Here is a 20001-nt window from a genome sequence, read left to right as displayed (position 1 = left end):
AGATGGATAGAATCATTTCCTCATCATCAAAATGCCAATGTACTTTAATCTGGAAAAGGAAAAGAAAATGGGGGTACGAATTGAAAACAGATTCGCTTAAGCCTGTGTGCTGCATTATAGACGTATGTATAGCGAGGCTATTAGAGACTCCCACGTTGTTCACTATGACAATCAATGTGAGCGATGACAAGCCTAGACATTGGCACACACACACAAAATAACAAAATGTGCCATGTGAAAGTCATATGCTGAACAAAAAGTTTAACAATTGGAAAAGAGCTGTGTAAAGAATGTTAAAGTGGGCAAAACAAAAGACAACCAGGTGTGAGTTGATCATTGTGGTATGCAGTGGCAGACATCAGCTGTGTGTGTGTGTGTGTGTGTGTGTGTGTGTGTGTGTGTGTGTGTGTGTGTGTGTGTGTGTGTGTGTGTGTGTGTGTGTGTGTGTGTGTGTGTGTGTGTGTGTGTGTGTGTGTGTGTGTGTGTGTGTGTGTGTGTGTGTGTGTGTGTGTGTGTGTGTGTGTGTGTGGGCGATGACAGGGGTGCTGGCCCCATCAGTGGACCAGGGATTGTGCTGAGTGTGTTCATGTAATTTGAGAGGTTTAGGTGATTGCATTTCAGACATGTCATCAAACCGCATTAAGAAACAATTTGATATGGAATCACATAGGAGTCTGAAAGGGCAGTGCAGGAGCTTATAATCGAGGATAAATAAAAGCAAGGATGTCATCTCCACTTGGACATTCCGATCAATCATTAGCATATTGAAAGTATTTTTTCCTGAATGTCCCATCTGTAATTCCTCACAACAGTTAATTTATCATTTCTCTTGAGCCAAGAGTCATCTTCAAAACACAGGGAAGCAATATTTCAGATTACATTAGGGTGGTTGAGTAAAATGTGAGTGTTTTCCTTGCCCTATGCCTCCTTGGCTTTTAAAATTCACAAGCTAACCTATCCATCAGATTGGACAATGGAAATTAAGTGATTAAAGTAAGAATACGATCAAAGGTGATCTTTCACCACAAAAAAATTACCCTTACTTTACAGTAAACATGGGACGGTTGCTTAAACAGAGATTAAGCCTATTCCTGGACTAAAAAGCTATTTCAATTGATAATCTCTATTGAGAATGCTGTTTAGTCCTGGACTAGGTTTAATCTGGAACTGGGAAACCTGCCCTAAATGAGTTTTAAAAACGGTGGTATAGTGCATACTGAAAACTTGTGAGAATTTGACTATCTGTGATATTAAAACCATACTGTCTATGCAACTACAGGTGTATGATCTTAATTTGATCACTTTTGTTGCTAAGAATTTTCCTACACTGCTGGAAATGCAGATGAGCTTCATGATTTACATAAATTCCCTGAAAACCAACACTAATACACAGTTATATTAACAATATTGCACTTTTCAACTTTTCAGGTAGCCTACTTTTGGACAGCTACAGTAATAGCCTAACCACCGATCAAGCAATATTATGGACTAATCGTTCAAATAATGTTGCTGAAGGTTTATTTTGCTGTGACAATATAGATCAAATGAAGATCCTACATCTGTATTGTCCTTTAAATCCATTTTGAATTTGGATTTCCCATTAACACATATCTCAGACCAGAACCCAAACAGTGCTTTATCCTATCTAAGACATTACAAAACAAGTCACATCCCAGACAAAAGAGAAAAATGTATGAATCACCTATAAGACTTGGATCTTTGGTAGTCACAAAAGAAAGATGAAATTAGGATTCTGAGAAGCGGCTTCAATTATCCACTTCTGATGCAAGAAGGAATGATGACCTCTGGAATCACAGTGTTATCATATGGAAGGCTAACACTCATTCTCAACCAGACATTCTAAAACAGTGTTATCACATAGAGACAGCTCACTCTCTCATTCTGGAGGAGACATGTTAAAACACTGCAAAGTTCCGATAAGGCAAATGACTCACAACGACTTGTAGAATTGCATGGCATGATAGCATGTCCTCCAAAATGTGTCCTTCCTTAGCTTCATCCAACATGGATCTTGTGGGATTGTTATCATGAGTCAGTCGCTCTTTTATGAAAAGAGAGGAGAACAAAAAAACAGCAGAATCGAATAAGTTGAATAGGTGTTAGTGATGGACGTTAGCTCTGACCTCTGCAGACTCTGTGTTGTGTTCTGTTTGAGGTTGGCAAAATGTGATGGAGGGAGGTTGAGCTAGCTAACAGCAGGGCTTTGACAGTATTTATCCATCCTCACATTATTAAGCTAATTGGTCAATATGGTACTGGGAAAAAATGTCAATTACTTGGTCACTGGTCCTTGGGAAAGAGATTGCTTCCTTGTCCTTAATAGCCTATACCTACCAAAGTATGCTGCCCCCCCCCCCCCCCCCCCCCACCTAAAGGGGAATGATTAAACTTGATTTTAATGTTTCTAGGGAGAGCAAGAATCATTCTGATTGAGAAACGTGTTACGTCCTCTGAAATCAGATGCAGGATTGTCCTTAAATGAATACTATTCAATTAAGCTCCGTTAAAAAGCACAACTGCCTTTGCTACACTGCTCTATTGGCTGTAAGGTACCTCGTTACTTCAAGTGCCCATGCAGAATGAAGTGCCTGGCCCTAGTTGTATACAACATACCATTGATTATCATTATTTTCCAAGAGCGAGAAAGAGAAGGGTGGAAGGAAAGAGAGAGGAGAGAGAGAGAGAGAGAACCACTATACCTGAAATGTCATGTGGGAGAAGAGGAGCAGTTGCAGCTGCCCCCAATCTGTCTCATGTACTTTAGCAAAGAACTGTAGACAAATAAATGCAATACAGAGCCCTCCAAATAACTGAGCAGGTAAACAGCAGCCGAGACTGTTCATCTAATTGTATCAGGAGCCTGCAATGTCGGTTTAAAGCCTCCAGTGCAATTCATTTGATTTCATTACAGGGAAAATACAGCAAAAAGAGGCTAGCCATTTTCTGGACCTCATTCTTAGAGCAGTTTTATTAGACATGGTTAGAGAAGCGATCCAATTTTAAGTCTCAGGTGAAGAGCTTTGATTGTTTTTTTTATTGGTGTTTAATCATCTGGATTGGTTTATGTTTAGAGGATTATTTAATTGCATAAGAGTCTGCAATGTAGTTCTTCTCCTCAACTTTCATTATCTAAAGGTGTCATTTTATAGACCAAACATGTATATGTGTAAAAAAGGACAGAATGCTCCTACTTTAAAGATTAGAATTGTTTTTGCAAAACCTTCATTAGGCAACCTTGGGTGGGGGCCACAGAAAATCTGAACTTATCATGAGGGGCCGCAGTGGCTCAGGGGTCTGCATACCCACATCCATACCCACACATGCAGTCAGAGCCGGCTCTAGCCTTTTGGAGGCCCTAAGCGGCATTTAGTTGGGGGGCCTCCGCCACCATGTAAGAAAAACATTTAAGCACCATGATTACTACAAGTTTAAATAGCTGGTCACTAGACTAATTTACCAATCTAAAGTGTTTTTGCTGACATGGGCTAATTGAGTGACTGTCAGTGACTGACATATCAAGAGAAAAATTGCTGATGTACCACCAACAAATTGCAACATGTGTATTCTACTATTCTAACTCTCAACAAACAGAAAGTTGAGACCCTGACTGAGATCCTAAAACATGGATACATTTTGGGGGGGAATTGATCCTCGGGAGTCGGGGTAGTGGCCTGTCCCTGATTAACATGGTATACATATGTTTATTAACTATGCACAAGCTTCTGCCCTTCTGAGGGGAGAACATTATGCTATAGAATGTATCATGTGTTATGGTAAATTTGAGTTGGCGTCCTCTGCAAGCATTAAGTTCAAGCAAACATATAGGCTTAAATGTCAAATCTATAAAATAAAGTGATGTTTTCATAGGCAACTTGTCTGTATAAAATGATGAAGTACTACTCTTCATCTGTTTTACCTGTCCTTTGTCTAATTGTATCTAGTTTGTACTGGCTGTACTGTATATGTCAAACACTTGCACTGTCTTGGTGTGAGGTGGCTTGGTGGTATGTTAATTTGTGCTTTACCCGCGTAATGAATGGTTATAGTTTCAGCGGAATCGAATTTACCCGTCTCCCGGGCTGCAATGGGTTACCGCTGCTGCAGCATCCTTTGCGCGTTCCTGTCATGGTCTTTGATTGGCTGGAATGGGGCGGCGCGCTCAGGCATCGCTTGCGCGAGGCATCAGCAGCTGCTGAGGCCAAGTTCATCAGCTCACACGCGCTAGGAATGGCATTGCTGCACACTACCAGATCACACAACAACACAGTCTATGGGAAAATTCACACAGACAGCAACACGCTTATTTACAAATTATCCGATGCACATTAGGGCATAGCAAGTTGAGGAAACCTGTACCGGAGACACCTCACAAAAACAACAGCACATACAGATAGATAGAGCACCAGTCAGTCAAGAGGAGAGGGGGGTTCAGTCCTTCAAAGAAAGATAAGAAAATATCACACTTCAATTGTTGGAGAAAAACTGAACGCGTCAGCGTTATTTGGAAGTTTTTTTGAGCGATTTTTTTTGCATACTGGCCTATCATCACATCTCGGCATCCTTACAAATAGCATCGGTCCACTTTGGAAGTGACGAGTGTGCCAACAATAGTGGTAGGGCATAAGATAATTTTTTGCAATCCTCTCATTCTAATCTAGGTTTAACGATTTGGTCAGCGAACTATTGCTAACTTTTGTTGTGTCTATGGTGTAAGTCTAACACGTAATCAATTTCAAAACGTTAACTTGCATTGTTTTGTTCGTAATAATAACAATTGGATTGGAATTTTGGAAAAAGATGCTGTGCGCACCGAGAATGGAAACAGGTCCGCGATTGTGGCTTTAAGCCCTTTATTTATCTAATATCTTAACAACCAGTAATCAATTTGATTATCTTACAGAGATAAAACTTCAGTACATTCAAAATAACCTTATTGGTGAGCTTTTTATTGGTGAGCTTCGGTTCCTGAAGAAGCGCCCTGTCAGTTTGTTATCCTGTTAACTTTGTAGGTAGCCTAAAACTTCCTGACCGGCTGTCGCTTCTTATATTTCAACTTCTAGATCACCGGATATCAATAACTCTAATCAATGTTTCAATTTTACATATAGGAAATGCTAAACCGAATGGATACATCTAATTGCTGAATAGATCAGAAATATAAGGCTTGACTTTTCAACATTTTACGCTAGAATTACGCGTGATAGTTGCAGTAGCCTATTTGGCAAAACATCATCAACATTTTGTCATTATATCTAGATAAAGATAAATAACAATATTCATTTATCTTTCCACGGTCTCCAACCTACACATCCCTGCGTAGAGGACGCGTTTCCTGCCCCGCACACCACCGGCATCAATGTCATTGCTAACCTCCTGAAAGCTGCAGTTGTCTCGTCGCTGATACAGAGAGAAATCCAGACATAGAATGGCCGATGAGCTGGTGACCATCACTCATGGGATTGTGGTGTGACTTGTTCGGCTGGAGGGAAGACTGCTGATATTCTTTGAAAAATCTTCATAGACTCAGTGCGTGTTCAATCTACCAGAGCAGGGATGATCAGGATCTTCCCGGATTTCAGCGTTCAGGTGACGGCGGCAGGTGGAGGAGCCGGGGGAATGCCATCAGGTCCTGCGGTGGGGAGAATCCCCGGTACCACTAACGGGAACCCGCAGAACGTCCAGGGGATCACGTCCTATCAACAAAGGTATGTTGACCTGACCACTGGGGAAATGTATTTTGTATTGTTTTATTTCACAAATTCTTTAATTCAGACACGGGCACAATACTAGTCTTATGGATATGTTATAAGTCACTGAACAGTTTGGGTTACAGTTTGGGTTGTTTAATGGTCATGGGCAGGCCTACCACGTTTATAACATAAGGCATTATCAAGTTTTACATTATGCCATTTAGCCTATGCAATATAGGCCACATGGATAACGACAATAGTTCAATTGGCTACAACCTGCAAATGTAGTAAGTCACTTTACATGAAGTTGCATGTTCAATGTCATGCATAAAACAACACTTGGCTTGACTATCAACTTATTCTGAAAGATTTAAACTAGGCTATCCATGAGACCTTTATTAAGCCAACGATCATGAAAATGCCCATATTCTGAGCAATCATTCAATAGACTATTTTACAATCAATAATTAGGGTAATATATAGCCTACACTGAATGTTTTACATGCTACTTGATCGTGTAGGGTAGTAACACATATCAAAGGTAATTAAGGTATAAGGTATATGTTATATAGGCCTATGCTAGTTTCTCAGAACATACCAAAACCACAACAGAGTGTAAATACAGAGACTTAATGGCTGGCAAAAGTTACCACATTGACATTACAGGCCTGAATTAGAAACTATGGTAATCATGATTAAAAGCTTTTGCAACCCACAGTTAAAATCCCAAGTATTTTAGAATGACTCATTATATTTTATTAAACATGTTGGGCAGCTTATATTGTTTCAAGTAAAACAAATAGGCCTATAGATTAGCCTATAGCTACAGGCCACATCAGCTGTCTGAAAGAGAACATTTGAATGGCAAACAATGACATGCTAACCTGTTCAAATATACATTTTTCAAGAAATTGGCTGAGACTAATAATCCATGGCACTTTTTCTAAAGCAATTACAATTATTTGATTATATTTTAGCCAATATAACAAAATAACTTGTATAGGCTATATTTTCAAAACAACCATTTTGGTATGGTTAGCTGTATTACAGATGAAATCTGAAAGAGCAGAGATTTTTTTTTAACTAAAAAAACTATAAAAGTATATAACAAAACAAGAAAAAGTTAACACAATTAAAGTCCACACTTTGTCTATATTTGCAATGCTACATCAGGACGTTTTGGGATAATTATAGGCCTTTTACCCTATATCAGAATATTACCTTCCTGAAGTTTTAATTTGGCATCTGGTAAACACAAATAAAGTTGCACAATAATTTAGAGCATATGACCGGTCAGTGACCTTGACCAGTCATTGATTGAAGACTAGTTTTCAACTCCATCGTTCTTGTTTATCTGATGTGACACTCGAATGATAATTAATTTAAATGCAAATGCTTTAACAATTAGGCTAATCAATGGGTGATTCATAGGCTATGTTATATTACACTAAAATAGCTTGCTTTTTAGATCAGACTACAAAAGTTAATCACAGCCAGATAAATGAAATAATAGGCCTACTTAAAACAGAGATACAACCGTATGTAGGTGGATATATTTTTATTTAAATTATGAATCTTGATGTTGTTAGTGATATATAGTCACGTCCAATATCTGCAAAAACTATTAAGATGATCAGAAACAGTTCATTTAGTGAGAAAACGTCATAATGCAAAAATGTATAAATACTTCCAATTGCAGAACAAAAAGCAATTCCAAGGGAATTTGCGTATTGCAACCTGTATAACGCAAAAAAAAAAAAAACTGTTTCCAACTACAACTGAGTGGCGTTGTTGCGCCGGCTGGAGAGAAGATGTGTCCCTTTTCACATAGAGCGAGCCAGGAAAAGCTGTAAAATGCACAGACAAACAGACTCAGAAAAATCCTTTACGAAGCAACGAAGACAAGAGGCTCTTGCGGAAAAATGTAAAGATAGGCTACGATGTTCCCGTTTATAGTGTAGCAATTCCACTGTTACAACCCGAGCTCCATATATCAGGAGAGCAGCTGGATTTGAGAAGCATCCCCCGGTTTCCACTCACTTTTCTTGGCATGCCTTTGGAGCTCGAGCTCGGTTTTTTTTGCTCCGTTTTTCACGCTCATGAACGCCAATACACGGAGACAGGGGCACGGCTGGTCCACATCAGCGCTATGGCTTTATTTAAATACACCTAGTCTACATGACGCATTGCTGTCAGACGGCACGGCTTTATGTCAAAATAAATCTGAAGAAAAAAAAGTAAGAAATCAAATAATTGCAGGAAGATGGCGCCCACCAAACCTAGCATTCAGCAAGACCCTACAAGAAGAGAACGGTAACGCTTGGATTGTTCTTTTTCTATATGAAAACGTTGACGCTTATGACTAGATGCTATGCAATTTTGAGTGGAGATGTCAGAAGTTTCGATGTTGCCCTTTTCAGCAGGAGTGCATCTGATAATTGGGGACCTTGGCGTTCGGGTAACAGGTATAGACTGAGAAGGCGTATGTTATAGGCTACTACAGAACAGCTAGTGCTGGCCAGCAATGCAGGCACTTTCGCATTGTTTATGTGCTAAGCAAGGTTGTTAACTGTCGTAAACATATTCATTCATCGATGACAATGCCGCTGTTTGTTTCTGTGTAGATGGAAAAGCTGCTTGCTAGGCCAGGCTGGGCTGTTCTGTGTGCGGTAGTGGTGATTCTCTGCATGCTGTTTTGCAGCGGAACCTCAGTCAGTCTGAAGCTTATGTGAGAGCGAAATTAGCATACACCAGCAACCAGCTGTTGAGGAACTTTAAATGTAGCACATGGATTACTCTGTGTTGTCAGATCAGAAATCACCCTCTGGTAATGGTTCTAGTAGACTTGTAGTTAAGGACAACACACACTGTGGCTGCGACAGTCAAATTGTATTATAGCTAATTTGCATGTTTTTAAAAACAAGCAGGTGATTAGATTGAAATGAAAAATGGTATGTTACTATCTGTAGTTTAAAGTGGCTCTTGAAGGCAGCAATGAGTTGTATTTTCACAAATAATATAAACATTAATTATGATATAGCCCCCCCACCACCACTACATGAACAAGTTAGAAATAAGCTTTAGGATCAGAGTTTATTACAAACACTGACAATTTCATAGCAGACAGTTTTAATCCATTCAGAAAGTATTCATCGCCCTGACTTATTCTACATTTTGTTGTGTTACGGTCTGAATATAAAATTGATAAAAAAAAATATTTAAAAATCACCCATCTACACACAATATCTCGTTAAGGACAAAGTGAAAACATGCATTTATAAATTTAAGCAAATTTATTGAAAATGAAATACTGAAATATCTCATTTACATAAGTATTCACACCGCTGAGTCAATACATGTTAGAATCACCTGTATTCAGCGATTACAGCTGTGAGTCTTTCTAGGTAAGTCTCTAAGAGCTTTGCACACCTGGGTTGTACAATATTTGCACATTATTCTTTTAAAAATTCTTGAAGTTCTATCAAGTTGGTTGTTGATCATTGTTACACAGCCATTTTCAAGTCTTGCCATAGATTTTCAAGACGATTTAAGTCAAAACTGTAACTAGGCCTCTCAGGAACATTCAACGTCGTCTTGGTTAGCAACCCCAGTGTATATTTGGCCTTGTGTTTTAGGTTATTGTCCTGCTGAAAAGGGAATTTGTCTCCCAGTGTATGTTGGAAAGCAGATTGAACCAGGTTCTCCTCTGGAATTTTGCCTGTGCTTAGCTATATTCTGTTTCTTTTCATCCTAAAAAACTCCCTAGTCCTTGCCAATGACAAGCTACCCATAACATGATCCAGCCACCACCATGCTTGAAAATATGATGAGTGGTAGTCAGTGATACATAACACTTTGTATTCCGGATTTAAAGTTAATTTCTTAGCTAAATGTTTAAATGTTTTTCACTTTAGTGCCTTATTGCAAACAGGATGCATGTTTTGAAATATTGTTATTATTTACAGTCTTCCATCTTTTCACTGTCATTTAGGTTAGTACTGTGGAGTAACTACAATGTTGTTGATCCAGCCTCAGTTTTTTCCTATCACAGACATTTCAGCTTTTCCTTTGTAATTAAAATGACTTTTTTTGGTACATTATTTCACTTTGACATCATGGGGTATTGTGTGTAGGCCAGTGACACAAAATCTAAATTGTATCAACTTTAAATTCAGGCTGTAACACAACAAAATGTGGAAAAAGTAAAGTGGTGTGAATACTTTCTGCAGGTGCTTGTGTGTTATTGAATACACTGCAAGTGCTTTTATTGAACTGAACCAAGGGGTTACAATGTATCAATGTTTGCCGGGGTGTAACTTGTTAGGACACATTGTATCTAACACATGATTGTGCTGCATTTTAACGATACATTGCTGTAAATTCTTCTCTCAAGAACTATAAGCTTAAGCAGGTACATTTAATGGGTATGTGAGGAAAAGCAAATATAGCGAAAACTTGAGATGGACCATTATTGTCAATAGGCCTACTTGCTATTGTGAATTACTATTATTCTATACACATATTGTTAATAACCCTAATTAAACATTTACTATCTTCCTGGTCTGAGTGCACCCTGCTATTTCACTAATTCACCATTTCATTCAGTACATTTACAATTGCAGCAGCAGCATCCAGCCAGCAGCAGCAGGGAATGTTTATGCTAAGTCAGTCTCTAGTAATCTCTCTGGCAGGAGCATATTTGTGTGCCATTCTGGGCTATATCTGAGAGATAGGAATCTTGAAGATGGAATTAATTTTGAGGGGGGAAACTTCATAGCCTGTGCATGAGTGCTTTCTTTATCACCTGTCTCCTATTGCCAGTCTGCAGAGGTAAATCAGACTCTGATCTGTTATTCTGCTCCACTTGAGAGTTGAACTTAATAACACTTGGGTCTGAGAATTCTGATGAAGGACTAGGTGAATATATTTAATTTAATGCCCCTCTTAATAGCATCCTTATGTTTGCCAGAGTGGAGGGGGGGGGGGGCTGTTTATAGTTGTTGCTGTCCTCAAGGTGGTGTAATCTGACTAATGCCATCCTGACTAGGGCAAACAACTCTGCTGGCTGGATTAAGTGTTAAAATTTAAAGAGAGAGAGAGAGAGAGAGAGAGAGAGAGAGAGAGAGAGAGAGAAACGGTGTTGGCTTGAGTTCACACAACAGAGTAACTAACCGCAAAGTTGGCATTCTTTCACAAACCATTTCCCTCCCTTTGGGCAAACAAAAGTGCTAAATTGTCCTATTTCCTATTCTGTTCACTTCAGAAGATTTATAAAACATAATTAAGAATGAGTATAACTATGATTGCTATAGTCTGGAGAATGGAGAGGGGAGCAATGTGATGGTGTAGTTGCTGTAGGCAAAGCATTCGGCTATGTTTAGTTGAAAATGATGCCACATTTTACTTTTATTTTGATGGAATAACAGAGGGAGCCAAGCATTTTTTTTGCTAGTGGTCTCAAATATTAAAGCATTGCATTATTTTACCCTCTGCCTTTCAATGTCAAAATATGTCAATATTTGTAAGAACACACAAAGAAATGAAATTGTTGCAGTACATAATTATTGTTTACAATGATAGAGGTAGGCCTTACTGTAATTTTCACTTGTCATACACGACTTGAACCAGGCAGCAATGTACATATAGGTTTATTGTAAAACATGTTTCTACTCGTCTTTTAAACCATTTTAATGTCAACTGAAATAGTAGAAACATGTTAGATGAAATTGCCTTTTTTTTTGTGTGAGGGAGAGCGTTGAACCAAAGCAAATGTTCAAGGAAACAGTCATGCCAGAAATGAACACTAATGCGTTATAATCAGAAAACAATGTTTGTTATGGACCTTATTCAAAATATATCCCTTTCACATCACAGCCACAGCCCTCCTTATTGGTTGTTTTCATAACGATGGCGATGGTGCACTAGATTGGGTGTGTTGCTGTAAAACCATGGTACAGAGAACACACTATCCAATCCTATCGATTGAATATTGAATAGTTAGAGAACAGAGGTGTATAACTCTGTTTATTTATCACAATTAGGATTGATTTCTGCTTTCTGGTGTGTGTCTCTCTTTCTGGCTGCACACATATGGTCCCCGGCACTGTTGATTACCGTTGTTCTCCCTCTTTCCTCTGTGTGTGTGTGTGTGTGTAACTGCATGGTTACTGTGAAGGTCAGAGTAGAGAGCGAGAGATGCGTAAAGAAGATGCATCCTGGGTAAAAAGGTGTAATGGTGCAGCCAACGGGTTGGAGCTGCTGCATTAAAGCACAGCAAGGCTTGTCTTACAGAGAGACGTGTGTTTTATTACTCACGTCATGACGCCGCTCACCACACACTACTTGATCGTACGTTTTTGCTGTTGTGTAGTTTCCAGGCGTGGCTGGTTGACTGACTGGCTGGCATTTGTATCATCTTTAGACTGTGTCATGTGTACTTTAAGTGGTAGTGGTGGGCTCATAGAAAAACACCTGTTATAGTGACCATGAGCCAGCAGGCCAAATTTCACATATTTGTCCACTTTGGGGTGGCAAAGTCTAATGATGATTTTCATTAAGGTTTATGTCTGTGGGTTATATTTTGGTATGATACCCACGTATCAGAGGTAGCTAAATGTGGTTAGCACTGCATTATATGTTATGATCCCTGTGCGGTTAGTTCGGCCAACAGGATTGAGGTTATGACATTTCGTTTTGTATTATAAGGGAGCAATCTTCTCAAACTTAGGCAATTTGGTATGTTATTAACTTCATAATATAACACATATTAAGGTATGAAACAATTGGAATGATAATTACATCTCTTGGGGCACACCTTGGGGGGGGTCAAAGGTCATACATGTATGCATTTTGGGTTATATCGAGCCAGAACGGACATTATTATTGTGATGTGCTCTGTTATCACATGGTACCCTAGATGACAACTGCACCAAATTTTACACAGAACAAGGTTAACCATTGGGAAAGTTATTTTATTTCAGCGAAATTCAGTCACCATAGATTTAGTCTATATTCAGTCCCAGCAGCCTATTTTCAAGATGGCTGCCATTGATTTAGATGGGGAGGAACTGCATTTATTGAGCATGGCCATAACTGAATAAATCATTGGTGTAATAACACCAATAATGGCTTAAATTGTGTGTTACAATCAGTAAAATTCAAAATGATGGCCCAGGTATGTCAGTTATATTTATTTAGGTAAATATTAGCAGAATAGGTCTGCTGATGGGGAAGCTTCTATGCATAGTCACTTTAATAACTCTACCTCCATGTATATATTACCTCAACTAACCGGTGCCCCCACACATTGACTTTGTACCAGTATGTAGTGTTGCTATTGTTATTTTACTGCAGCTCTTTAATTACTTGTTACTTTTATTTCTTATTCTTATCTGTATTTTTTTTAAACTGCATTGTTGGTTAGGTGCTCGTAAGTAAGCTGTAATACCTGTTGTATTCGGTGCATGTGACTAATACAATTTGATTTGATTTGATTTAAAAAAGATATTCAAAAAAAGAAGTCAGAATTGCAGATTTCTTTTTGCCATTTCAAAAATGTTCCATTGAAGCGCTTAGAAAATCTTTCAGAAGCATTCACTGATGTCTATTGATTAAAACATTTTCCTTGGGTGGAATTTTGATCATTTTCAAAATGTCATAATTCATAAACATATATTTTTTTAAACAGCCTGAAAATCTGGTGTTTCTATGTCAAGCGGTTTTTGTCTTCTGTGATGTATACAAAATGTAATATTGGGATGCAGACTCAAAATGTAATACATTTCATCTCTATATCTGACATGGACATCTCTTTTTAAGCCCAGAACCATGTGTGTGAGGTGCATACTTGGGTTTCAAAGTAGATTTGTTTAAGACTACCAAGAAACAATCTGTGTGACCCTGATTTAGCCCACTGCAGTAAAAGTTTAAATAATAAATAATATGCAATATGATTCTATAAATTGTGTTAACATCAAGAAATGTGACGTGAAATCTGCCTAGTACATTGCACCCTATATAAATTCCCATAGGAATGCATTACATCCAGCAGAGGTACAGGTAACCCATTTTTGCAAAATTCCTTCATATTGAGTGTCCCAAATTTGACATAAAGCTAGTAAAAGTCTAAACAATGATGCATAGGTATTGCTGATTTAACTATAGGGTACACATTTTCCAATATGGCTGCCAACCAGCTCCATTGGTTTTAATTGGATTGGTCTGACATTGCCACAAATCTTCCAATAAAATGTGGAATATGCCTAATGATAATACAAAAATTACTATAGTTATGCAGATAACACAACTAATTTAGCCAGGTTTGCAAAATATATAGTCTTTGTAAAATATTAGCAAAACATTTTTGTTGTTGTTGCCTAAAACACTATTTATATATCTGTTTTTGATCGGTATTTGCATCCCTAATTTCTCTATTTTATTTTCAAACATTATATAATAATGATATACAAGATTATGCCATATTGTTAAATATACAATCTGTGTATTGAATCCTGTCAAATACACTGCATTCCAACCTAACATTATAACAACCCACCTAATGATGAAGGCATCAACTTACAAAGCTGGTGAAGTATTAAAGCCTTAGGTTTACAGTCTTTATATATGGTGCACAGTTACACTATTTGTATATTGTAGTATAGGGCCTACTGAAAAATGTATTGGTTAGTGGCTGTTGAGGGTTGTCGAGGGCACCAGCATTAATCCAGTTGCTAAAAGGCTAGATTTTTTCTAATTATCAATTGCAGAATTTTTATTACATTTGCCAACCATTCACTGAACTTATAGCTACAAAAGGAGGTAACATACAGTATTTCATTAAATAACTTAGAAGGTTGAAGGTTAGAGTGCACTTTTAAGATCATGATGACAGGTACAGAAGAGCTTTTAATCACCTTTGTGATTAAAAGAGATCATTTGTCTTGACCTAAATCTTTGTGCTAACTTGCTGGGACAACTCAACAAATGACAGAGAACACCTTTCATCTTAGCATGCTGAGTATTGCTAAACAGCAGACTATTATAGGTGACAAATATAAAACCAATACGTTACAAGATTCGATCTCTTGGACTTGTATTATTTCCCAGTATGACCAATTTCCCTAAAACAAATACAGGTAACTGCCAAACTGAAGGAAACACCAACACAAAGTGTCTTAATAAGGTGCTGAGGCACCACGAGCCAGAACAGATTCAATGCATCTTGGCATAGATTCTACAAGTGTCTGGAACTCGATTGGAGGGAACCGACACCATTCTTTCACGAGGAATTCCATCATTCAGTTGATGGTGGTTTAAAACGCTCGGGCGCCGCTCCAGAATCTCCCGTAAGTGTTCATTTGGGTTGAGATCTGGTGACTGAGATGGCCATGGCAGATGGTTTACATCGTTTTCATGCTCATCAAACCATTCAGTGACCACTGGTGCCTGTGCATTAGGGCATTGTCATCCTATGCAGGCATAGCCATGGTAGCCAAAATAAAGTGGACACATTTTCCCACTGGCCCATTAGACTATTAAGCACTATTCTCTCTGCTTATCTATGCTTAATACTATAACACCCATATGAATGAACTCAGTGATATTTATCCAACATAGCTATTCTTATACACATACAGTAAGTAGTTCGCTAATATAGCTCATGCCCTGTTATTGCCCCCTGAAAATTCCATGACAAGGCACAGGCAGGCACACAGAAATTGTGTTGTGTATTTTAAGAGAATGGCTGTGCAATATCCACTCTCTCCCACCTCACTTCCCTATACTGGAGGGGATGCAATCACTACAGGTCTGCTGACAGGGCAGCTTTTTCAGGTGCCTGTCCTTGAGCACAGTTCAATTACCAAGTACGATTGTTTAAATACAAGGTCTCTCTCGCTCTCTCTCTCTCTCTTTCTTTCTCTCTCTCTCTCTCTCTCTCTCTCTCTCTCTCTCTCTCTCTCTCTCTCTCTCTCTCTCTCTCTCTCTCTCTCTCTCTCTCTCTCTCTCTCTCTCCCTCTCTCTCGTCCTTTATCTATTTGTAAGAGCATGACTGTTCTGTTCTCCCTGCTGGTTTCCTTTGGGAAATAACCATTCTCTGTATTCATCACAATCACTGAGCAGCGGCTTGACTTACAATACTTAATGCCTTTGTTTGCGCACCAAAGTCACGACTTTAAATAGTCACAGGTGACAAGGGAATTGCGAACAGAGCACAGGCACAGCGCACGTCTATCTTTTAATGTCCGTCCGCAGCAGAGAAGAGACCTGCGTTTAGTGTCTTTTCTTCCAGACAGATGTTGAGCATGCTGATTCCCATCTGCTGTTTTAGTTCAGGTGCTCTGCTCTCTGCCAACGCGCCCTCTCACAATCTACCACTGTGTACCTACACACCTAACCTGCATCTCGCCGGACTGTAGTCGTGCCTTTTGCGTCCCTTTGATATTTTAAGTAGAAATCGTGCACCTGTTATATTCAATAAAGTGCCCTTTAATATAGACCACATGTTGAATTCAATAAATCCAATAAAATATATATGAATAAAGAATTTGCTGAACTGGTAATATGTAGCATTTTGACATGTCTCTCTGTGTACCCTCGGTGACTTACAGGATGATTTGAACCCACTTAACCCCAAAAAGTTTTCACCATAATTGTAAAGCTAAGTTATTTTGTTGCTTTGACAAAGTCATTTCTAAACATGATTATTTATTTCATGTGATAAGTGATAAGGTCATGTGATAAGGTCAACCCTGTTTATGGCTAATTTAAGATAAAATCGTCAACACTGTTGACGCAAAAGGAAAAACAAATAATGAATTGCTAGCACTTATTTGGGTTTATACATGTTGTTTTAGCTCTTCTGGTGTTATTTATAAAGTTGAACATGTTCTCTTTATGACAGAATGTTAAAATGAGGTGAAATCAAAGTTCTTTTCACCAAGTTCGACATCTCAAAAAGCACCGAATTGGTGGAACGGACCAGTACTCTACAACTGGGCAAATCTATTTCAAATTTTCCTCGGTCGGCAGTCTGCTACTGCAGCTTCTACTTCTTTCGCTCTGTCTTCATGTTCCTCTTTCCTTCTCTTCAACTGGGCCAGATTTGTAACTGACGCTTTGAATAATATGTCTCCATGCCATAACGTTGACCTGGTGGAGTAACTTACAGATATTAAGCCCCAATAATTTTCTCCTCTGATTGTCCCCGGCTCCTTGGCTCTGACCACAGGCACCTGCAGGGCCCTCCTATATGATCAAGGGACTCTCTGTGAAATTGCGATTGATTATTCAGTTTAGTGCGAGAGCAGGAGGTAAAAACCCAACCAGATTAACTGCCCTAGCTCGGTCTGCTGGTACAATTCCAACAGCATGTTACAGACTTAGACCTGGAATAAATGGATTCCAACATGAAAATGCCGGGCAGCCTACTACCTTACAACACCTGTCTTGTCATTCTCTTAACTGAATGGCATCCTGGCTTCTGAAGTAGCAGTAACGTGTTTCATGTTGCAGACCTGGAGTAAATAGATTCCCACTATGTGGAAACGCCAGGCAGCCTATCCAACCTGTCTGTCCATCCGTCCATTTGTCTGTCTGTCTGAGTTATATCTGTCACTCTTTTAACTGAATGTCATACGTGCTACGTGCTTGTAGCAGTAACCCCTGGCCAACCTCACTCACAAAGGAGCTGTGGCTCTGTAGATATTCCTAGTAAAGCATTCCTTAAGGATGTTGTTATAGAGAGAAGGCCCCGTGCTGGGCTTTACTTGGTGACATTTTGAAGTGGGAGTCCCCCGCTGATTGGAGTGCAATCTTGTTTAAAGGAATGTCATTTGAATCCAGGGTTCCAACACATACACAGTTCCACACAGAACACTACACGTGCACATGCTCTCAACTCTAAAGCCACAAAGAACTGATATGAAAACTAATTAAATATGACCAATACTTGGATAAGATAAGATAATGACACCTACATTTTTTGCAGTCCTTGGAGTCCCTCTGCACCCAGCTCTGCAGATCCTTTTACTCAGAAGCTTTCCAATTCCCAGGATTACAACAAATGGCTGCCTCAGACGAGAGGCCATGTCAGTGGCAGATCTACCCGATCCAGTCACAAACTGAAACTTCCCCCCTACTCGGATTGACAGATACCACAACCGCCCTATGCCTTACTTTGTGAGACTGCTTAATGCTTCTTAACTGTAGTATTGTATACAACATCTCATATTTATGTATTTATTTGCTTACTTGCGTAGGCCTATGTATGCTGCAATTCAGCTTTTAGCTGAAAAATGTTTACAATTCAAAAGAAACCTTAAATATAATTGAATCACACTTTAAGATATACATTGAACATGTTTAAGCCTACACGAACAGAATTAAGGCACATATTTAGAACGTGGCCTTCAGTGCCACGCCAATTTGCTTTAATGCCCGATGCTACTGTTCATGGTTGTTGTGGGTGGACAATTTCCACTGATTGTTTTCCATGTCATTTCAGCAAGTCATGACACCCACCATCTCAAATTTTTCTGAAATCGTTGAACAATGAAATGTAATTTTAATTTATAGGATGAATGTCATTTTCAATAATTATAGTACCTTACAACTTTTTACTAACAATGAGTAAGTCCAAAGAAGTGGTCAAAAGCCATCCACGGACCGCCCACTCCCCATGCCAATTCCACCCCAACAATGAGTATACAGTATCAGTTCTCTATGTTTGACATGTAGTATGGAGCTGCGGCTTTGAGTATTGTTTCTTCACCCTATGTAATGTCTTCTTAATGATTTTGGCGACTATTTTTTTTCCCGTTCAGAAATGTATTAACATTGTCACGCTTCACATGCAAATCATCTAAAAGTAACATAATTGAGTTACACAAAACATTTTTAGATACTTTTAGATGATTTGGACATGAAGGGTGAAAATGCTCATGTAGGTAGGTACCTACATGTAGGTACCATTGACTTGCATTGGATTTGTGAAACAAATGCATTTGAAATAGGGGGTAGGTAAATAAAAAACAAAGCATGGGTTGCTGTCATACCAGAGGGGTATCCTACGAAGCAAGCTCTACTCAGGGTTTCTAAAGCTAACTAGCTTCAGTTAGCTTCACATTCCAGCTCAGGCTTCGTCCGTACTACGATGGTGGATATTGCTCGTCCACATGCCACTAACTCTTGTAACTGTACATTCTTGTTGCACATAGCTAGTCAAACGCCAAACTCTTCATTGAGACAACGCTGAAACATCGATCAATGGGCGAGTCAGTCCCACATTTTCATTGCTGCCGAAATCAAAATGAATGACATTTAGAAGTGAGGTCTTTATTTTATTACTTATCATTAATGCAGACTTTGATGTGCTTTGGTGTGATTATCGATGCACAACCACAAGCACCCTTTTCCCACTCCTATCGAGTCATACCAAAGTGTTACTGTCCATGAAGTTTAAAATGCATTCTGTCATTACTAAATGTGTAACGTGATATATTTTAACATGACTATTTTTTAACACACAAACATTTGATTAATAAAATATTTGATCAGTTCTCCTCAAATGAAGGGGATGATGATGTAATCTTTGCAAGATGGAAGAAATCTGATTTAATTTGTCCTCAACTCAGTCATATCACTCAGGGTAAGTGGATTTGGCCGTGAGTTAGCCTGCCCTGGAGCAGGTTAGTTCTGAAGGATTCATAGAAATTTACCTGGCTAAAGGTGAGCCACTTTCGTGTGTCGGGTTATCCGGAGTTGAACTCAGAGTTGACCAAAGTTATCAGAAAGCACAGCTCCACGGATAAATTATTAAACTGTATTAGTGATTTAAATACTTTGATGGCTCACAACTTCCTCCAGCTAAATCAAGACAAGACCGAGGTACTTATTGTTGGAGCCAAAGTACAGAGGGAGAATCTGGCCTCACAAAAACAAAAATCTGGCCTCACAAAAACACCAGGTAAATTTTTTTGTTATTTTAGTTTCTGAACTAATCAGAAACTATATTTATTTCAATATATATATATTTTTGACAAGCATTTCGCTACACCCGCAATAACATCTGCCTAACACATATACAGTGGGAAGAACAAGTATTTGATACACTGCCGACTTTGCAGGTTTTCCTACTTACAAAGCATGTAGAGTTCTGTAATTTTTATCATAGGTACACTTCAACTGTGAGAGACGGAATCTAAAACAAAAATCCCGAAAATCACTTTGTATGATTTTTAAGTAATTAATTGGCATTTTATTGCATGACATAAGTATTGGATACATCAGAAAA

The 20001-nt window shown here is 38.8% G+C and overlaps 1 protein-coding gene across 5 annotated transcripts in view; it reads left to right on the top strand.

The window, feature by feature from the left end:
- Positions 1-4232: 4232 nt before the first annotated feature.
- The window catches only part of LOC110497688 (neuronal PAS domain-containing protein 3), a 390976-nt gene continuing 375207 nt past the window's right edge, over positions 4233-20001 (top strand). For 3 of the 5 annotated variants that reach the window (XM_036954672.1, XM_036954671.1, XM_036954670.1), the window contains exons 1-2: positions 4233-4634; positions 5342-5726. In XM_036954672.1, coding sequence (XP_036810567.1) covers positions 5575-5726 — 152 coding nt within the window. In that variant the 5' untranslated portion in view covers positions 4233-4634; positions 5342-5574. Of the gene's footprint in view, positions 4635-5341; positions 5727-7479; positions 8025-20001 lie in introns of those variants that run through there. The other 2 variants (XM_036954674.1, XM_036954673.1) reach the window with 1 other exon arrangement.

This window comes from Oncorhynchus mykiss, chromosome 19 (assembly GCF_013265735.2).
Source record: "Oncorhynchus mykiss isolate Arlee chromosome 19, USDA_OmykA_1.1, whole genome shotgun sequence".
In the NCBI taxonomy this organism is placed as follows: Eukaryota; Metazoa; Chordata; class Actinopteri; order Salmoniformes; family Salmonidae; genus Oncorhynchus; species Oncorhynchus mykiss.
The sequence above is the reverse complement of the archived record's forward strand: the minus strand, read 5'-3'. Positions and strand labels throughout refer to the sequence as shown.